Genomic DNA, 15,183 nt, shown 5'->3' on the forward strand with positions numbered 1-15,183 from the left:
CTCCAATCCAACCATGAACCTCACCCTGACCGTTCCCAACTCCACCAGATCCCTCAGCGCTGGGTCAACCCGACTCTTCAACCCCTCCAGGGATGGGGACTCCCCCCCTGCCCTGGGCAGCCCATTCCAACGCCCAACAACCCCTTCTGCAAAGAAATCCTTCCTAAGAGCCAGTCTGACCCTGCCCTGGCGCAGCTTGAGGCCATTCCCTCTTGGCCTGGCGCTGGTTCCTTGGCTCAAGAGACTCATCCCCCGTCTCTGCACCCTCCTTTCCGACAGCTGTAGAGGGCCATGAGGTCTCCCCTCAGCCTCCTCTTCTCCAGACTAGACCCCCCCAGTTCCCTCAGCCGCTCCCCATCAGACCTGTGCTCCAGACCCTGCACCAGCTCCGTTGCCCTTCTCTGGACACGCTTGAGTCATTCAATGGCCTTTTTGGAGTGAGGGTTGGAAAAGCACCATCCCATCTCACATAGGTTTCCTGGGGATGCAGCTCCGAGGGCAGTGAAAGAGGACTTAAGGGAGAGGGGAAGAGGCTGTCCCCTTTTCCTGCAGAGCCTGGAGCTTTTTGCAGGAAAATTTTGGCAGAGTCCACTGCCTTGGAGGATGCATTATCGCCCTCTGCCCTGTTGAAGCCCAGAGCCCCACAAGCAGCACATGGTCCCCCCTCTTTAAGGGGAGGAGGCAGAATGGTGGATATTATCTCTACTGGGAACCACTGAGATTTATGAGAAGCTTTGGAGACCAGACTGAAATGAGGCAGAGAGACCCGTACAGCTGCAGACACACACACACACAAATAAAAACCAGATGTTTTCCAGCACCTCCAGTGTCAGAAGGAGTATCAGAAGCTTTCAGAGCAACTTTCACTGCTGAAGGAGGAAAACAAAGCCCTTTACGAGGAAGGAGTCCGTCTCCTGAACCAGAAAGATCTGTGTGTCAGGTAATGACTGAAGCAGCAGGGGATGTGTAGACACACAAAAACCCACCCAGGAATTGCCGTTTAAGTGCCTGACAGTGACACTGGATTTGACTGTTCCGTAGCCTTTCTGGCCTCTCCTGTTGAAGGCATTTAGCAGAGAGATCTGCCTTAACCTGACGCCCCGTGTGCGTTTACGTTCTGCATCGCCTGTCTGCTGCCGTGCTCTCCTTGGCAGCTGGAGGCAGTGTGGAAAACAAGCAGGTGCTTGGGGCGGGGGGGCTGCTGTTTAGGGTCTGGCATTGCCAGAGATGCTTCACGGAGCTGCTCGTTTCTCCCCAGAGCACTTTTGATCTAATTTGAAGCACAGTAGCCTTTTTGTCATGAGTTTTAAACCAACATGGGCAAATATCCCTTATGTGGTAAAGATTTATCTTTTTTTTTTTTGACATTGTTTTCCCTTCTGTCCAAACTGGATATAAATAAAGAAGAACACTGCCTAAATGGGACAAGTTTGAGGGGAAGAGCAACAACCACCAGTCTCAGTAGAGACAAATATTTAACCCCAGTGTTGCAGCTCTAAGAAGTGCCCACTGAAGTAGCTCTTTCTGCAACCTCTTTGCCTGATCCTTGCTGTTTAGGATTCTTCTTTTTCAGCCTTTTTTTTCACCCCCCATACACAAGTACTTCCCCTTAACCATCCACATCCCCACCCAAATAAATAACTTACACTTTCACTGTTACTTCCAGTTTTGGTGAGTTTATAACCCTGTTTGGTATAAGGAGCTAAGAGGGGCGAGCACAAGGATTTGTAAAGCTGGGAGTCAGTTTTGGGAATGCTTTGGGTCTTTTCCCTCAATCAGTTTCCATTTGGTTGACACTTAACAGTGTAACCTTTGCAACAAAAAAGCCCCCAAACTGATCAGTGAAAGACATAGTCTGGAAAGTCAGTGTTCTCACTCTGCCTTTAGCTGTGCAGCCAAAAGTTGCTGGGTCCCAGTTCAGGCTTTGAAGAGCCTGAATAAATACAGGACATCTCCTGCCTTGATCTTGACCCAGAACACAAAAGCATTTCGCAGCCTGATGTTTGTCTCCTGCCTCCTCAGGAAATATAACGAAATGCAGCTCCGCCACAAAGACAAGATCCGCAGAGCCAAGGAGACCTTCATCCACGAGGTGAAACAAAGGGACAGCAGAATTAAACAGCTTGAAAATGAGCTCAGCGAGTCAAAGCTCCAAGTGGAAAAGGTGAGAGAACACATCAAGGGCTTCTCCCCCGAGGGAGCAGGCTGCAGTGTGTCTTCCAAAAAGTGCTGTTTAGGAAAAAAGGAAATGAGGTTTAGGAACAGCTGGTTTGCAGGTAACGGGATTGTGCTGTTAAAGAACCAGTCAGAGCACAGAGGGCTCTGCCTGATGTGCTGCTCCTACTCCCTGCGCAGGACAGACACTGCCCTGGGAAACAGCTGGCAGTGCCGAGGGGCTCCAGCCCATCCTTGTAGGAACAAAAAAAAAAAACCAAAAGGAAATTCATGGCTCAAGTTTGCCCTCAGGGGAACCTGTGTCCTCAAATCCCATTCAGAAACTGCCTGAGCTCCATTGTCTTTTGCCTCAGAAATATTACTGCTGGGAAGTGACTCAAAAGCCTCTTTTAGGGGTATGTTACATCAAATAGCATTATCACTTCTAGGAGTGAACGTGCTCAGTGGTGACCCCTTTGGTAACGCGCTCTGAGGTTTACAGAGGACAGGGAAGAGCGAAGTGTAACGGCTGGTTGTTATTTCTTCTGCGACACTGCTCAGGGGAAGGTGCTGATTGCACAGATCACTGCTGAGAATGAGAAATTACTCCAGGAAAGAAGGCGGCTCCTCCAGAAGATAACTGACCAGGAGGAAACCCCTTGGAGCAACCGGGCTACGATTGCCACCCTGCAGAGCAGGTAGGCACTTAATGATGCCCATACAGAATCACAGAATCATTCAGGTTGGAAAAGCCCCTCGGGATCATCGAGTCCAACCCTCAGCCCGACTCTACAAAGTTCTCCCCTACACCACATCCCCCAACAGCTCATCCAAACGGCCCTTAAACACCCCCAGGGGTGGGGACTCCACCCCCTCCCTGGGCAGCCTATTCCACTCTCTGACCACTCTTGCTGTGAAAAATTTTTTCCTCATGTCCAGTCTGAACCTCCCCTGTTGCAGTTTAAAGCCATTCCCTCTCGTTCTGTCACTAATCCCCTGGGAGAAGAGACCAGCACCAACCTCTCTACAACGTCCTTTCAGGGAGCTGTAGAGAGTGATGAGGTCTCCCCTCCCCTTCTCCTCCTCACACTGAACAGTCCCAGCTCCTTCAATCTCTCGTCACAGGATTTATTCTCCAGGCCCTTCCCCAGCCTCGTTGCCCTCCTCTGCCCTCGCTCCAGCCCCTCGAGATCTCTCTCGTACTGAGGTGCCCAAAACTGGACACAACCCTCCAGGTGTGGCCTCACCAGTGCAGAGCACAGGGGGACTGTCACCTCCCTGCTTCTGCTGGTACCTCCGGGAGCCTGCCCCCTCCCAGTGCTTCTCCAGTTTTATGCCTGTTTCTCTTAAGAAATCCAGAGGAAAGCCTGAACTGTGCACCAGTCACTACTGCTGTGGCTTTTAATTGCTGCAGGATGTAATTAGCCCCTTTCCCCATCAAAGCCCTCGACGTACAGCTGAAGGCTGTAGAGGCCAGAGGGTCTGCAGCTGAAAAGGAAAATGCTCCTTTGAGAACATAGCGTGGCTGGAAGGAAAATAACTTGTGCTTTGTCTGTGTAACGTGCTCAGAGCGAAGATCGTGGATGAGCAGAGCGTGCGGCTACACGAGAGCAAACTCCAGCTCCCCGGCCACGTGCCCACCTCGCCGCGCACGCCGAGGAGCATCCACGCTCCCAGCACGGAGGTGAGGCTCTGAGAGGGCTCGGGCTCAGCAGACAGCTTGCAGGAGCTGATGTCTCCTGCGAGCGCGGGGTGGTGTTTGTAGCTGCAGCTGAGGGTGCCGGAGAAGAGCTGAATCGATCCTTGGGTTGGGATGGAAAGGGGCAGCAAACACCCCGAGTGCGACGGCTTTATGGGTGAGGAGGGACTCTGGGGAGCTGCAGCTCGGTGCCCTTGGCACACTGCTCCACCCCCGAGCTGCTGTCTGATGAGATCCTGTGACACAAGGACAGAAATTGCACTTTGGCTCTTTTGCAGATTTAAGAGGTGTTAAAAGACCTGAGTTTTAAGTTCGGTTTAAAATTAGGAGAAGTAACACAGAGCAGTGTGCTTGGGCAAGTTACTTCTGTCAGCCAAAAAAGGTCAGAGCAAGCTGACGGATAATGTCGACTAAATTGCACTGAATGGAGATCTGCCTTCCCCAAAACCTCGGGTTGGGATTGACCAAGTTGATGAAGAACTCTGGGGGAAGAAATGAAGGAAAATCCAGGAAAGTCCAAGATTGTGTTCCGACAGCTCCTCAAATAAAAGAGGTGGATTTGGAAGTTTGTTGGTACATTTTGAAATTTGGAGGGAACCCAGTTTGGTTGGAAATGAGCTCTTAAGGGTGAAAGCGCCGTTTGGGGCCTGGCAGAAAGAGCTGTTTGTGTGTTCCACTCTGTTTTATTTCTTTCTGTTTGTTTCACCTGGGCTAGTTCGGTGGGGTTTTTCAGTTTACATTCAGACCCAAAGGACAAAGCTGTGATTTAGAACCTCAGTGGGGCTGGAGTTCATGGGGAGAACTGTCAGTGGAGCCGGGGGAACTGTAAAGACCAAGACTGTACGTTGAAATTCGGGGTCTGACACGCACCTCCTCCTTTGAAAGTCTCTGTTCCTCCTTCCAGGGCTTGAAGAGCGTGAACTTCTCTGAACGCCAGCTCCAGAGTAAGGTGTTGCCATCTGCCCGTAGCAGGTACCGTGGGGCAAACGGAGGAGGCAGGGAATGCCTCTCTGCATGTGGTGAGGGAGAGGTTGAGCACTTTGGCTGCTCCCCCCTGTGCTTTCACCTCCAAGGGTCTTTCTTCTCTCTTGGTTTGGTTTTGGTCAAATTATAGGAAAATGGTATTAAAAAGACTCTGGAACTAGTGGGATGGAGAAGTAAACTCTTCAAAATATGTGGGGGAACGCTGTGGGTTTAGAAATCATCTTGGTGCCCAGTGGTTTTGGAGGAGTGTCTTTACACAGGAGGTGATGAGACTTCGAGGGCCAGTGCTGCCTGGCGCGGTGTGACCCACGTCGCAGGCTGTGCTCAGGAGGGAGCCTGAGCTGCTCCTCCGCTGGTGTAAGCCAGGAGCACCGTGATCTGTGCCAAAGGGGCGAGGGGAAGGCAGAGACACTCTGCGCCTCTGGTCTGTGCGCGTGGCAGGCTTGGTGACAGCCTTGGGGTGCTGTGGAGGGTGCTGGCCGGTCTGGGGGGTGCTGGGGTGGGTGAGGGCCATCAGCTCCTTGGCTGGTGGAAGCGTATTGGAGCCTTATCCCTGCGCTGCCTGCCAGGGATGCTGGGAGGGACGTTGGGGCCGTGCAGGTGGTGGAGGGTCAGGTAGAGTTTGCAGAATGACTTGAGAGAGGAAATTTGTTTTCAGCTTCCCATCACGAGAACCGCCAGACTCGCTCAGCCCCCCGAAGGCCGCGCAAGACACGAAGCCTGCAGGAGGAGCTGAAAGCCAAGACTCCTCCTCCTGCTTATCCCCCTCTCAACCTTCTGAGATCGGCTACTTAAATGTAGCTTCGCCTGGAGACACCACAGCCTCCCAGCTGCAGGAGGAGAGTCAGAGCATCAGCTCCGAGAACTTCTAAAGGGGAAGGGTGTTTGTAAAATGTTAGCTGGACTGCAGGGTTTTGGGCTTCTCTTGCTGGGGGATGACGAGGACTGCAGGGGAGAATTGCCACATTGACCGAGTTGGTAATTTCTGGTTCAGCTGTAGTATTCAACAGCTTTATTTTCAATTTACCCAACTGTAAATGTGTGTGTATGTGTGTGTGAGATCCCACACGGAGGCTGGAATTTGTAGATAAACTCAGGAAAATGGAAGAGGGGTGGGGTGAAGCGTATCTTCCCCTGAACCCTAATTCCTGGTCCAGTCCAAAACTACCAGTTTTGTAAATAAAACTCGGAGAAGTTCCCTTTCACCACGTGCCTGCTTTCCTCCATTCCCCTCGATCTGTGCTCAGAGGCCGGTCATTCCTCTTTTTGCACGCCCTTACCCCTGCATTTTGCTTTGTGCAAGCCTGGGGAGGGGAGCGCGGGGTGTCTGAGCACTGAGGGAGGGGATGAGAAGGTGTGGAGAAGGAGGATTGGGGGAGGGAAAGGAGGGGCTCTGAGAGCGGGGATGGTGGGCAGAGGGGCCAGGAGGCAGATGAAGGGAGATGGAGGGGACGAGGGAAATGGAATAGGAGCAGGAGAAGGGAGGGGAGCTGAGCATGCGGAGAAGGAGAGAGGGTGGGTCTTGAGTGCTCCCTGACAGTGCTGGAGGCTCTGTGAGGATGCTTGGGAGGGGGTGGAAGGAGTCAGCTCATGCGGAAAAGGGGTGTAGCAGGGATCTGTGCATGCAGAGAGGGAAGCAGAAAGGCTCAGAGTGTGAGCTGTGGGGAAGAGGAGGGGTCTGACCGCACGAGTGGGATTGGAAGGTCTGTGCCTACTCAGGAGGGCAGGGGATGAATCGGAATCACAGTTTGCACGAGGGGGAACCAAGGAGATGGCAGTGCTCGGAAGGGGAGAGGTGCTCAGAAAAAATGCATTGGCCTGGAGGGCGTCTGAGCATGCCTGGTGGGGGCTGGAGGGGACCTGATCGGGCACAGAGGGCCACAGTGGGGATAAGAGCGGTCCCCAAGGGAAGAGAGCAGGTCTGCCCCGGGAGGGAACAGCGGATCTCTGAGGAGAGTGACGGGATCTGCGCACACGTAAGATGAGGTTTATTCAAAACCTACTTGGCTCCAACCACAATTACAACAAAATTTTTTTTCCAATCTGCCCTGCTCTTTTGCAGCTGTGCTGACAGCACAGTTAAAGATACTCGCTTGGAATCTGTCATCTTGTTCTCCACTCGGGCTCCTCTGTACAAAACCCATCTCAAAACAATTTCAAATAAGCTTTGCCCAAGGCAGATGGTCCCCTGCAGCTGGAGATTCTCCACTGGTGTGACTTTTCAGCAAGGACTCCTGAAACTTAAGTTATCTTTGAGGGGTTTTTTATTTTCAACTTGACTTTTTTCACCCTGCCAGTCTCCTAATCTTGTGTCTCTGTCAAGGAAGACACCATGTTTGTGTCTGCTCAGGTGAGGTTCAGTGTTGCTTGTCTGTGACTCTTTGGGTCTCGCTGGGGAGAGGGCAGTGGGTGGGAGGAGACAGCTCTGACACGGGCTGTGGGCACCTGGAGGAGGCGCCGGGGAGACCTTATTGCAGCCTTTCAATACTTATGGGGGCTTGTAAGAAAGATGGGGACAAACATTTTAGCAGGGCCTGTAGCAATCGCACAAGGGGTAATGGTTTTAAACGAAAGGAGGGTAGATTCAGACTAGATAGAAGGAAGAAATTCTTTATGATGAGGGTAGTGAACCACTGGCACAGGTTGCCCGGAGAGGCCGTGGATGCCCCGTCCCTGGAAACAGTCAAGGTCAGGCTGGACGGGGCTCTGAGCAACCTGATTGAGTTGAAGATGTCCCAGCTCATTGCAGAGGGGTTGGATTAAGTGACCTTTAAAAGTCCATTCCAAACAGTTCTGTGATTCGAGGATCCCCCCAGAGCCCCCAGCATGTCTTGGGGTGCACAGAAAGACACATCCAGGGGGTTGTGGGTGCCCCACTGAGCGGTCCGGGCTGTCCCCAACAGCACATCGTGGTGACCAGGGTGCCCCTAAGGTGCACGAAGGAGTCCAGCTTTTCAATCTATCCTAAACAGACAGAGGGACCTCAGGAAAAAGTTCAGGAGTCAGGAGTCCTTGAGAAACAAATACAGAAAAACACAAGCAAAGCTTTTATACATCCATCACAGTTTACTCTTCATAACTGTCAGAAATTCGTTTGTTTGAGCCCTTGCATTCCCTTTCAGTGGCCATCAAAGTCCCTGTGCAGCCCTTGACCGAAGGCAACGACTCGGCCCTTTTATTCAAGAACATCAACATCCTGCTGTGCCGAGGAAGGAGAGTGGTCTGGAGGTTCTCAGAAGACCCGCTGCGAGATGGGATCAGACAGGGATCCTGGCTAATGCTTTTCTCCAGGGACGTTTGGTACGTTTTCAGTGCTCCCTCTAGCTCCTTTGCAGCCAGGTCAAAGCCGTGGCCTTGTTCAGTTTTTCCTCGGGACTTGGGGCTGGGCCTGCCCTCCTGCTTCCAGAAAGCCACGCCTCAGGGCTGAGCTTGTCAGGGGTCTCTGGAAGGGTGCAGGGGTGGGTCACCAGAAAGGCACATCCAGGGCTCCGGAGATGCCCTGAAACACACACCCTGTGAGAATGGGACACCCTGAGGTGGGGCTGGACGGCCCCTCGGGTGCCACAGGGAGCCCGCGGTCCTTTCCCTCTGCCCGAGGGAGGGGAGACTGTGCACGGGGAACACCGGTGTATTCCCCCGGCCCTTGTGGTGCGGGGCCTCTCCTAGTCGGGGTTAACATCTGCTCCCTTCCAGCCGGCAGCTCCGTAGACCTAGAGAGCAGGAGGTACGGATTAAACATCCTGTCCCTGGGTGTCATTTCTAAAGAGGACGTATTTGTATCTATCTCCGTGCTCCCCCATTTAGTCATTTCTCCACATGTTCCAATTGCATATCTTGGCAGCTGGGGCACCCATCACGCCTTGCCTCCTGCCCCAGTGGTACCTGCACTAGCGGGAGGGGAGCAGAGCCCTGTCACAGGCGGTGGGCACAGCCCTGAGCCGTCCCCTCCCTGTCGCAGCTGGCACCTCCTCGCTGCAGCTTTGGCAGTCAGGCTCACCCGAGCCTGCAGAGCTTCGCACAAGGCCACTGACCGGAGGCGGGAGCAAGGTCGACAGAGCTGCACTCCAGGGCTCCTCCGCACCGCTCACCCGCAAGGGCTCCACGGGCGACGGAGCTGCCAAAGCCATTCCTGGAGAGGCGGCTGTTCCGGGCGCCGCCTGTGGCAGAACCCTTTTTTCTACAGGCCTCCATGGCTGCTTTCACTCTCCAGAACGGGGTAGGCAAAGAATTTTCACCAACTTTCCTGAGTGTTTTCCACCACTTTAATAACTCTCCGTCAAAATGTCGCTATCACTTTAATAACTCTCCGTCAAAATGTCGCTATCACTTTAATAACTCTCCGTCAAAATGTCGCTGTCGGGCGGAGTTGCCCCAGAAGGGATATCCCAGGCTTCGCTGACATTTGGCGGAAGAGCAGATGTCTGGGGACAATCCCCACCAGATCTGGTTTTACGTTCGCTGGTGGCTGGGAGAGAGAAAGCAAGATCCAATGTTAGTTCTAGAGCAGAGCGAGCCCACAAAGTCAATGGACAACTATCAACTGCGACAGGACGCTGTGAAGGTCTGGAGAGATTTAAGCCCACAGAGGAAACCAGAAAGAATGAAAGGGACACACGCAACGGAGGAAATAAGATTTTCCATGCCTGACCATCAGGCAACTAGCTTTCTAAAGCCCGCAAAAGAAACTCCAGAGGAACCATTGTTATGAAATTCTTCTCTGGAGAGCCCGCTCCCTGTTTTGGGTTTCCACCTAACAAGACCTGCTTTATGCTCGGCGGGATAAGCAAGCAACTTCTCTCTCCTGGTTCCACGTCACCAGGAATTACATGGAAAAGGCTTCCGCTCTTTCAGTATCCCAAGCAAAACCCAACCGTAATCCCTAACCCACCCGAGCACTGAAGAATCACACCTGGAGCTGCTTACCTGAGCCCGATGGGTTTACGCTCGGTCCCCTGGTCCCCTGGTCTTGCTCACACTCCGCTTTCTGACTGCCGTTGCTCCTCCTGGCTTCTGCTAGCCTCTCATTAGCCCTGTGAGAAATGCAGGAGCGTGCAAGAACGGCTGTTGCTCATAGTGGCACCAAGTGGTTCCCCAGGTGTGACACTGCACTGCTGGGCTGAGGAACACAGACTTCCGAGCCACCCACACGTGCTGCTGCTCAGGCTTCCAAGCAGTCTGTGTTAGGTCTTTGTCAGACCTTTCCCAGAAGGTAGTAAGGACTCGGGGCTCTTTCCCTCCTCCCACGGTAAACACACACTGAAGGTGCACCGTTATAACGGACAGCAAATAGATTATTTTTGCCTCACGGGCTCCTCTTCTGTCCCCTCTGCCTTTCCCCGTGTGTCTCTCCTCAGCTGGAGGGTAACAGCAGAAGGGGAAGGGAGCTCCTCTTTTGCACCGTATGTGTAGGAAGGGGAGGTGGCTACAGAAAACTGTTAAAAGAAAACTAACTAGAACACCCTCCGGACAGGCCTGGTCAGCTTGGTTACTTCAGGGTCCGTCAAGAGAAACAAAACCAGGCCTCTGCCATGGGAGAGCCCACGGCGGGCTCTGGAGAAGTGCGCACATCATGCTGACCAGATCCAAGAAAGGGACGTGGGTTGGGAAAGCCACGATGAAAAGGGTCCTATTGTACTACGTGGGGAAAAAAAGAAAACGTTGGGACTTACTTATTTAATTTGATTCTGAGAACTCTTGCGATGTCCTCCATCACCCAGAAACGCTTGTCAGAGCTCTTTAATTCTGCCTGTGCACAGGCCAGGAGCAGGGCGGTCGACTCCTGCTTGTCCTTTGCTCTCTCCAGCTCGAGAGCCTGAGCTCTAATGATCTGCTCCAGGTTGTTTCTCCAAGAGGCGACAGCGGTCTTGATCTCTTCTACTCTGGCTTCAGCGGCTGCCTGTACCTACAAGAGAAGATGCAACTTCAAGAAACAGGAAGACAGAGACAATGCCCACCCCTCTCAACAAACCTGCTCTTTCCGCCGCTTTTACAGAAAAGCTCTTAAACAGCCTAAACGCTGTCTGCACGAGGAGCAGCAAAACGGCTGCGTGTTTTTCACGCGCACTGGTGCCACGACACACGACACACAGACTCTGGCGCAGCCTTTTGCAGCTCCCCGGCTTCCCTATGGGAAAGCCAAACCCACAGCACTAACAAAGAGAACCACGTGCCCGAGACAAAACACCTAAAAGTCGTGACCGCAGCCACAAATGGACGCAACGCCGACCACAGATACAAATGGAACATGAACTGACCTCCAAAAGTAGACTCAGATATTGCTTCTCTTCCGGCGCTGTTGTGGTGTGACCCGCGCCAGGAGTCGCCAAGCGAGCTGACAGACTTGTCACCGTCTGTCCCATCTCCTTATTTAGAGCTTCGAGCTGCAGAGATTTTTGGGACTGCAGCTCCAGCTGTGCGGAGAGTTCGCACGCCTGTATGTGGGGAAAAACAATCTGCCTTGAGCAGAGGGGTCTCAAATCTCGGTGAAACTCCATCCAACGGATGCATCGAGATCATGGCTGTCAGTGCCCTGAGTTTGTATTTCAACCCAGGGAAAAGGCGCTTGGATTCCTGAAAGTAAGTGCGCCTTTCAAGCCCTTGCCAACAAGACTGCTCCAGCTTCCACCCGTCCCTCCTTTCCAGAAAGGCTCCGTGGCAAAGGCGCTCCACTCCTCCTGCAGCATCATAGCACGTCCGTGCCTCTGGAGATGCTCTTTGGCATTTCACCGCGGTCGCTGCCTTTCATTTGGCTTCCACCACGCTCCTGTCGTGCCCCGTCCCTTCTCCCACGCACACCCCTGTGCTAATGGCTGGGGAGGACAGTGCGGGCGGAGGGACAAGAGCTTCAAGGCCTTCCTTAGAGGGAGGGCGAAGCCTGGCTTATGAGACAACGGCAAACCAAGGTCACTTTCCTTGCCCCCAACCACCACTGCCAGGGAACTAGACACCATCTTTGTGCAGAGATCGACAGAGGAAAAACCTTGCAGGGAGAACAACCAAGGCCAGAGACATCAGGGGGCACGTGGCTTGTGGTTTCATCTCACGGCCACAACGTTTGGACGGTGTGGGAACAGAAGCGAGACTCGGAAGAGCACAGCTGCTTTGTTCTTCCCCACCCACATGCTGCCCCCAAGCCACTGCTTTGCCCCTCAGCCTCGAAACAAGCCCCCTGAAGAGCCGCATCAGCTTTGCAAGGCGAGAGGGCAGCAGAAAGGAGCTAAAAGCACCCTCTAGTCTGACGCTCGTGACGTCCGCAGACAAATCTCTCCTGGATTTGTTCCCAGAATATTGTCTGCTGAAGGAAAAGAACATTTCAAAGACTTTGCATACCTTGGCCTTAGCCTTGTCCAGGTCCTCCTGCAAGCGGGAGTTCTCTGCCTTCAGGCGACCGTACTGGTTCGTCAAAGCCTTCAGCGCAGTTTCTGCTGTGTGCTGCTTTCTGACAGCATCAGCGAGCTCTCCTTGCAGCTGTGCCTCTCTTCTCTAGGGAAACAACGGCACAGGAGTACAAATTAAAAGAAGCCCAAGTGCGTAGTTTTACTTCCAGTTACTAGTTCACAGGCCGAGATCACTTTTCTAAGTGCATCGCAAAGCAAAGCCATCGCATCCACGGGCAGAAGAGGGCATCTGCACAGCTGATGGTCTCCAGCCACCCCTGGCGAGTGAAGACAGCTCCAGAAATGTCATCTCTTGGGGAAGATTTCTGTCTCCCAGCACGTTCTCCTCGGAAGATGCCGAGACTGTGCCTTTGTGGGGTTTGGCTTGTTCCTTAAGTTAATGCTAAAAGCTAACGGGATGCCAACGCGGGAGCTGTCGTTGGACTGCAGCCCTTTCTCCAGCGACCCGAGCCAAGGCTTCCTAGAGCCAGCTCTGTGTATCATCCTTCCCGCCATTGTTCTGCTCCACAAACGAAACCCAACGCGGGCCTCAGCGTTTCTACGTACGTCTGTGTCTATAAACATCTCAAGGCTTGTCAGAACCTTCCGCGATTCCAACAAACCCAGCGCAAAACAGAACCAAGCCGAGCGAAGGACTCCCGCGCACGGACCGTACACCTGCTGACTTTTAGAAGCGCCAGACAGCCTTGGGAACTGCTCTCCTTTAAGTCAGTCTTGGTCAGCGCTCACCTCACCTCTTTCTCTACCTTGTCGGCCTCGCATGTAGAGGCACCACCACTCACCATTTGTTCCAGGCAGCTGTTGTTCTGCGCGTCTCCCAGCTGCTGACGCAGCAAAACGTTTTCACTTTGGAGCTGGGCCAGTTGGTGCTGCAGCTCTTCTGCCTTCTTGATGGCATCTTCTCTCTTCTGCTCTTTAAGAAGGCATGCACCATACCAGTCCAGTGTCTGCCTCTTGCTCTCTTGTAATTCTCTTTCTGTCCAGTCTAAAGCCGATGTCTGTTCCAAGAGGGCATTTTTCAGTTGCTCCACTTCCTTTTCCAGCCCATCAGCTTTTCTTTCGGCTTTGCTCAGCTGCCGAGACAAGCTCTCGTTTTCTTCTCGCATCTCAGCCATGTCCTCATGGAGCTTTCCTTGCACGCGAAGGCATTGGTGACATTCTCTCAGAAACACTTGCCCATCGACCCTTTCAGATGGCTGATGTGTCCCAGGGCTCAGGTGGGAAGGGGATGAATCTGACCCCACCGTCGGTATTTGGGCTCTGGCATCTTCTGCCTGTTCAAAGTTGAAGAACACAAATGGACAGCACTTAGGAAATCAGCTCAAACCAGGAGGAAGCAGCAGCATTTCATACAACCAGGCGAGGACTGTCAGCAGCTTGACAGCAGATTATCAAAGAGTTTTCAATAACTCTGCCTTAGACATTATTCCTGGAAAAGTCTTGCTTTGCAGTAGCATGGAACGTAATCCTAAAAGGAGGACTCGAATTGAAAATCTTTGGTTTGGCATACCTCCTGCCCAAAGCTCTTGCTCTCCTTGACGCCTTCTTCATCTGATGGCGACGTACGGACGGCCGACTCCAAGCAGGCGGCAGGCTCATCTACATTAAAAACACACGTTTTTGAAACCAGAGTGAGCTAACACAGCTCCTTGATGCCTACAGTGCTTTCCCAATCATCGTGCTTGCAGAGACAATCCTAGCACAGCCACACACCCCAAACCCAGGGGGACTTGTCAAAATGCAGATTCCAGACACGTCTCTTCTCCTGCTGGGGAATTCGTCTCCTCTACCGCACACGCCTTTTCCGTGTGCCAGGGGGATGACGGCATGGCTCAAAGTGATCAGAAATGAGCCCCGAAGGAATGAGCGTCTCGAGAATTCTGCTTTCCAGGGACAAGGCCTGGCAGTGCACTTTTTCCTGGATCATCAGCCACACCACATCATCCTTTCCAAACGGCCCGTCTCCACGGCAAGCCGCCAGAAGGGCAGGCGACAGGCCTTCTCCCCATCCCTCCTCCACACCGGAGAGTCCTACCTGCTCTCCGCAGGGCGGGTGCACGCCGCCTCGCTGCAGCAGCTGCTGCCCCACGGGGAGCGCTGGATGCTGACACCCCTTTGCCTTGGCCTGGAGCAGCTTCTCCCTTCTTCTCCCGCTTGCTGGGGTCCACAGGCCGCGCGCTGCCACTGCGCCTGCGCCTGGAGAGACAAAGAGCAGAGCCAGTCGTAGGCACAGCTCACGGCAAGGAGAAGGGCCTGTTGTTGCCCGCCCTTTCCGTAGTGACCTCCCTCGAGGACGAACACCCACAGGCACAAAGCTAAGCCCCAGGGGAGGAAAAGAGCCCCGGAGCTTCCCAGGCAGCGCCCGCCTGCCTGCGCCCCGTTACCTGTCGGCCTTGTCCCGGCAGTCGGTGTCGCGCTCCTCCACCAGCGGCCGCGCTGGGGCCAAGTTGCCGCTGGTGGCTGCACGGTGCAGCTCGTCCCGGCCCTCCGGCTGGAGCTCATGGCCACCGCTGCTCCTGGAGGACTCGGGACCCTCCCCTGCCCCCATGCTCCTGGCCCTCCCGCACAGCCACCGCCAGATCCTCCTCATGGCCCGGCGGGGATGGGCACTGAACCGCCTCCCCTCGCTCATCCCTGGGGAGCGCTGCCAGGCAGGACTTAGTGGGCACTGCCGGGTGCCGGCTGCCAACAGAGGAGCCAACCCCAAGGAGTGGCAGGGCACGGGCAGCTGCCTGCGGGCTGAGCCACCACCAGCAGCGATGGCAGCACCGGCACCACCAGCACCAGCTCCACCAGCACCTGCACCAGCAGCACCAGCTCCACCAGCGCTGCCACAAGCACCAGCTCCACTGGCAGCTCCACCAGCACCTGCACCAGCAGCACCAGCTCCACTCGCAGCACCAGCTCCACCAGTGCCACCAGCACCAGCCCACTGGCACAGCACTGGCA

General features: G+C 54.0%; 2 protein-coding genes across 7 annotated transcripts in view; one reads left to right on the plus strand and one right to left on the minus strand.

Annotated features, from left to right (window-relative positions):
• CCDC30 (coiled-coil domain containing 30) overlaps window positions 1-6,042 on the plus strand; it is a 39,756-nt gene extending 33,714 nt beyond the window's left edge. For all 5 annotated transcript variants that reach the window (XM_074892663.1, XM_074892665.1, XM_074892664.1 and 2 more), the window contains 6 exons: window positions 819-940; window positions 2,023-2,164; window positions 2,716-2,852; window positions 3,724-3,838; window positions 4,758-4,825; window positions 5,496-6,042. In XM_074892663.1, coding sequence (XP_074748764.1) covers window positions 819-940; window positions 2,023-2,164; window positions 2,716-2,852; window positions 3,724-3,838; window positions 4,758-4,825; window positions 5,496-5,709 — 798 coding nt within the window. In that variant the 3' untranslated portion in view covers window positions 5,710-6,042. The remainder of the gene's footprint in view (window positions 1-818; window positions 941-2,022; window positions 2,165-2,715; window positions 2,853-3,723; window positions 3,839-4,757; window positions 4,826-5,495) is intronic.
• A 2,104-nt stretch (window positions 6,043-8,146) lies between these two features.
• On the minus strand, window positions 8,147-15,015 carry LOC141954120 (uncharacterized). 2 transcript variants are annotated; one of them, XM_074893326.1, is made up of 10 exons: window positions 14,619-15,015; window positions 14,270-14,430; window positions 13,745-13,833; window positions 13,017-13,508; window positions 12,167-12,319; window positions 11,092-11,268; window positions 10,507-10,739; window positions 9,761-9,867; window positions 9,162-9,302; window positions 8,147-9,095 (listed from the first exon to the last, which is right to left on the minus strand). In XM_074893326.1, the coding sequence occupies exons 1-9, from the start codon at window positions 14,864-14,866 to the stop codon at window positions 9,166-9,168; spliced, it is 1,797 nt and encodes a 598-aa protein (XP_074749427.1). In that variant the 5' UTR covers window positions 14,867-15,015; the 3' UTR covers window positions 8,147-9,095; window positions 9,162-9,165. The 2 variants fall into 2 exon arrangements, with proteins under 2 accessions (XP_074749427.1, XP_074749426.1); XM_074893325.1 differs by having other exon boundaries at window positions 9,086-9,302.
• Between the last annotated feature and the right edge of the window lie 168 nt (window positions 15,016-15,183).

The sequence above is a fragment of the Strix uralensis genome, chromosome 23 (genome assembly GCF_047716275.1).
Source record: "Strix uralensis isolate ZFMK-TIS-50842 chromosome 23, bStrUra1, whole genome shotgun sequence".
Lineage (NCBI taxonomy): Eukaryota > Metazoa > Chordata > Aves > Strigiformes > Strigidae > Strix > Strix uralensis.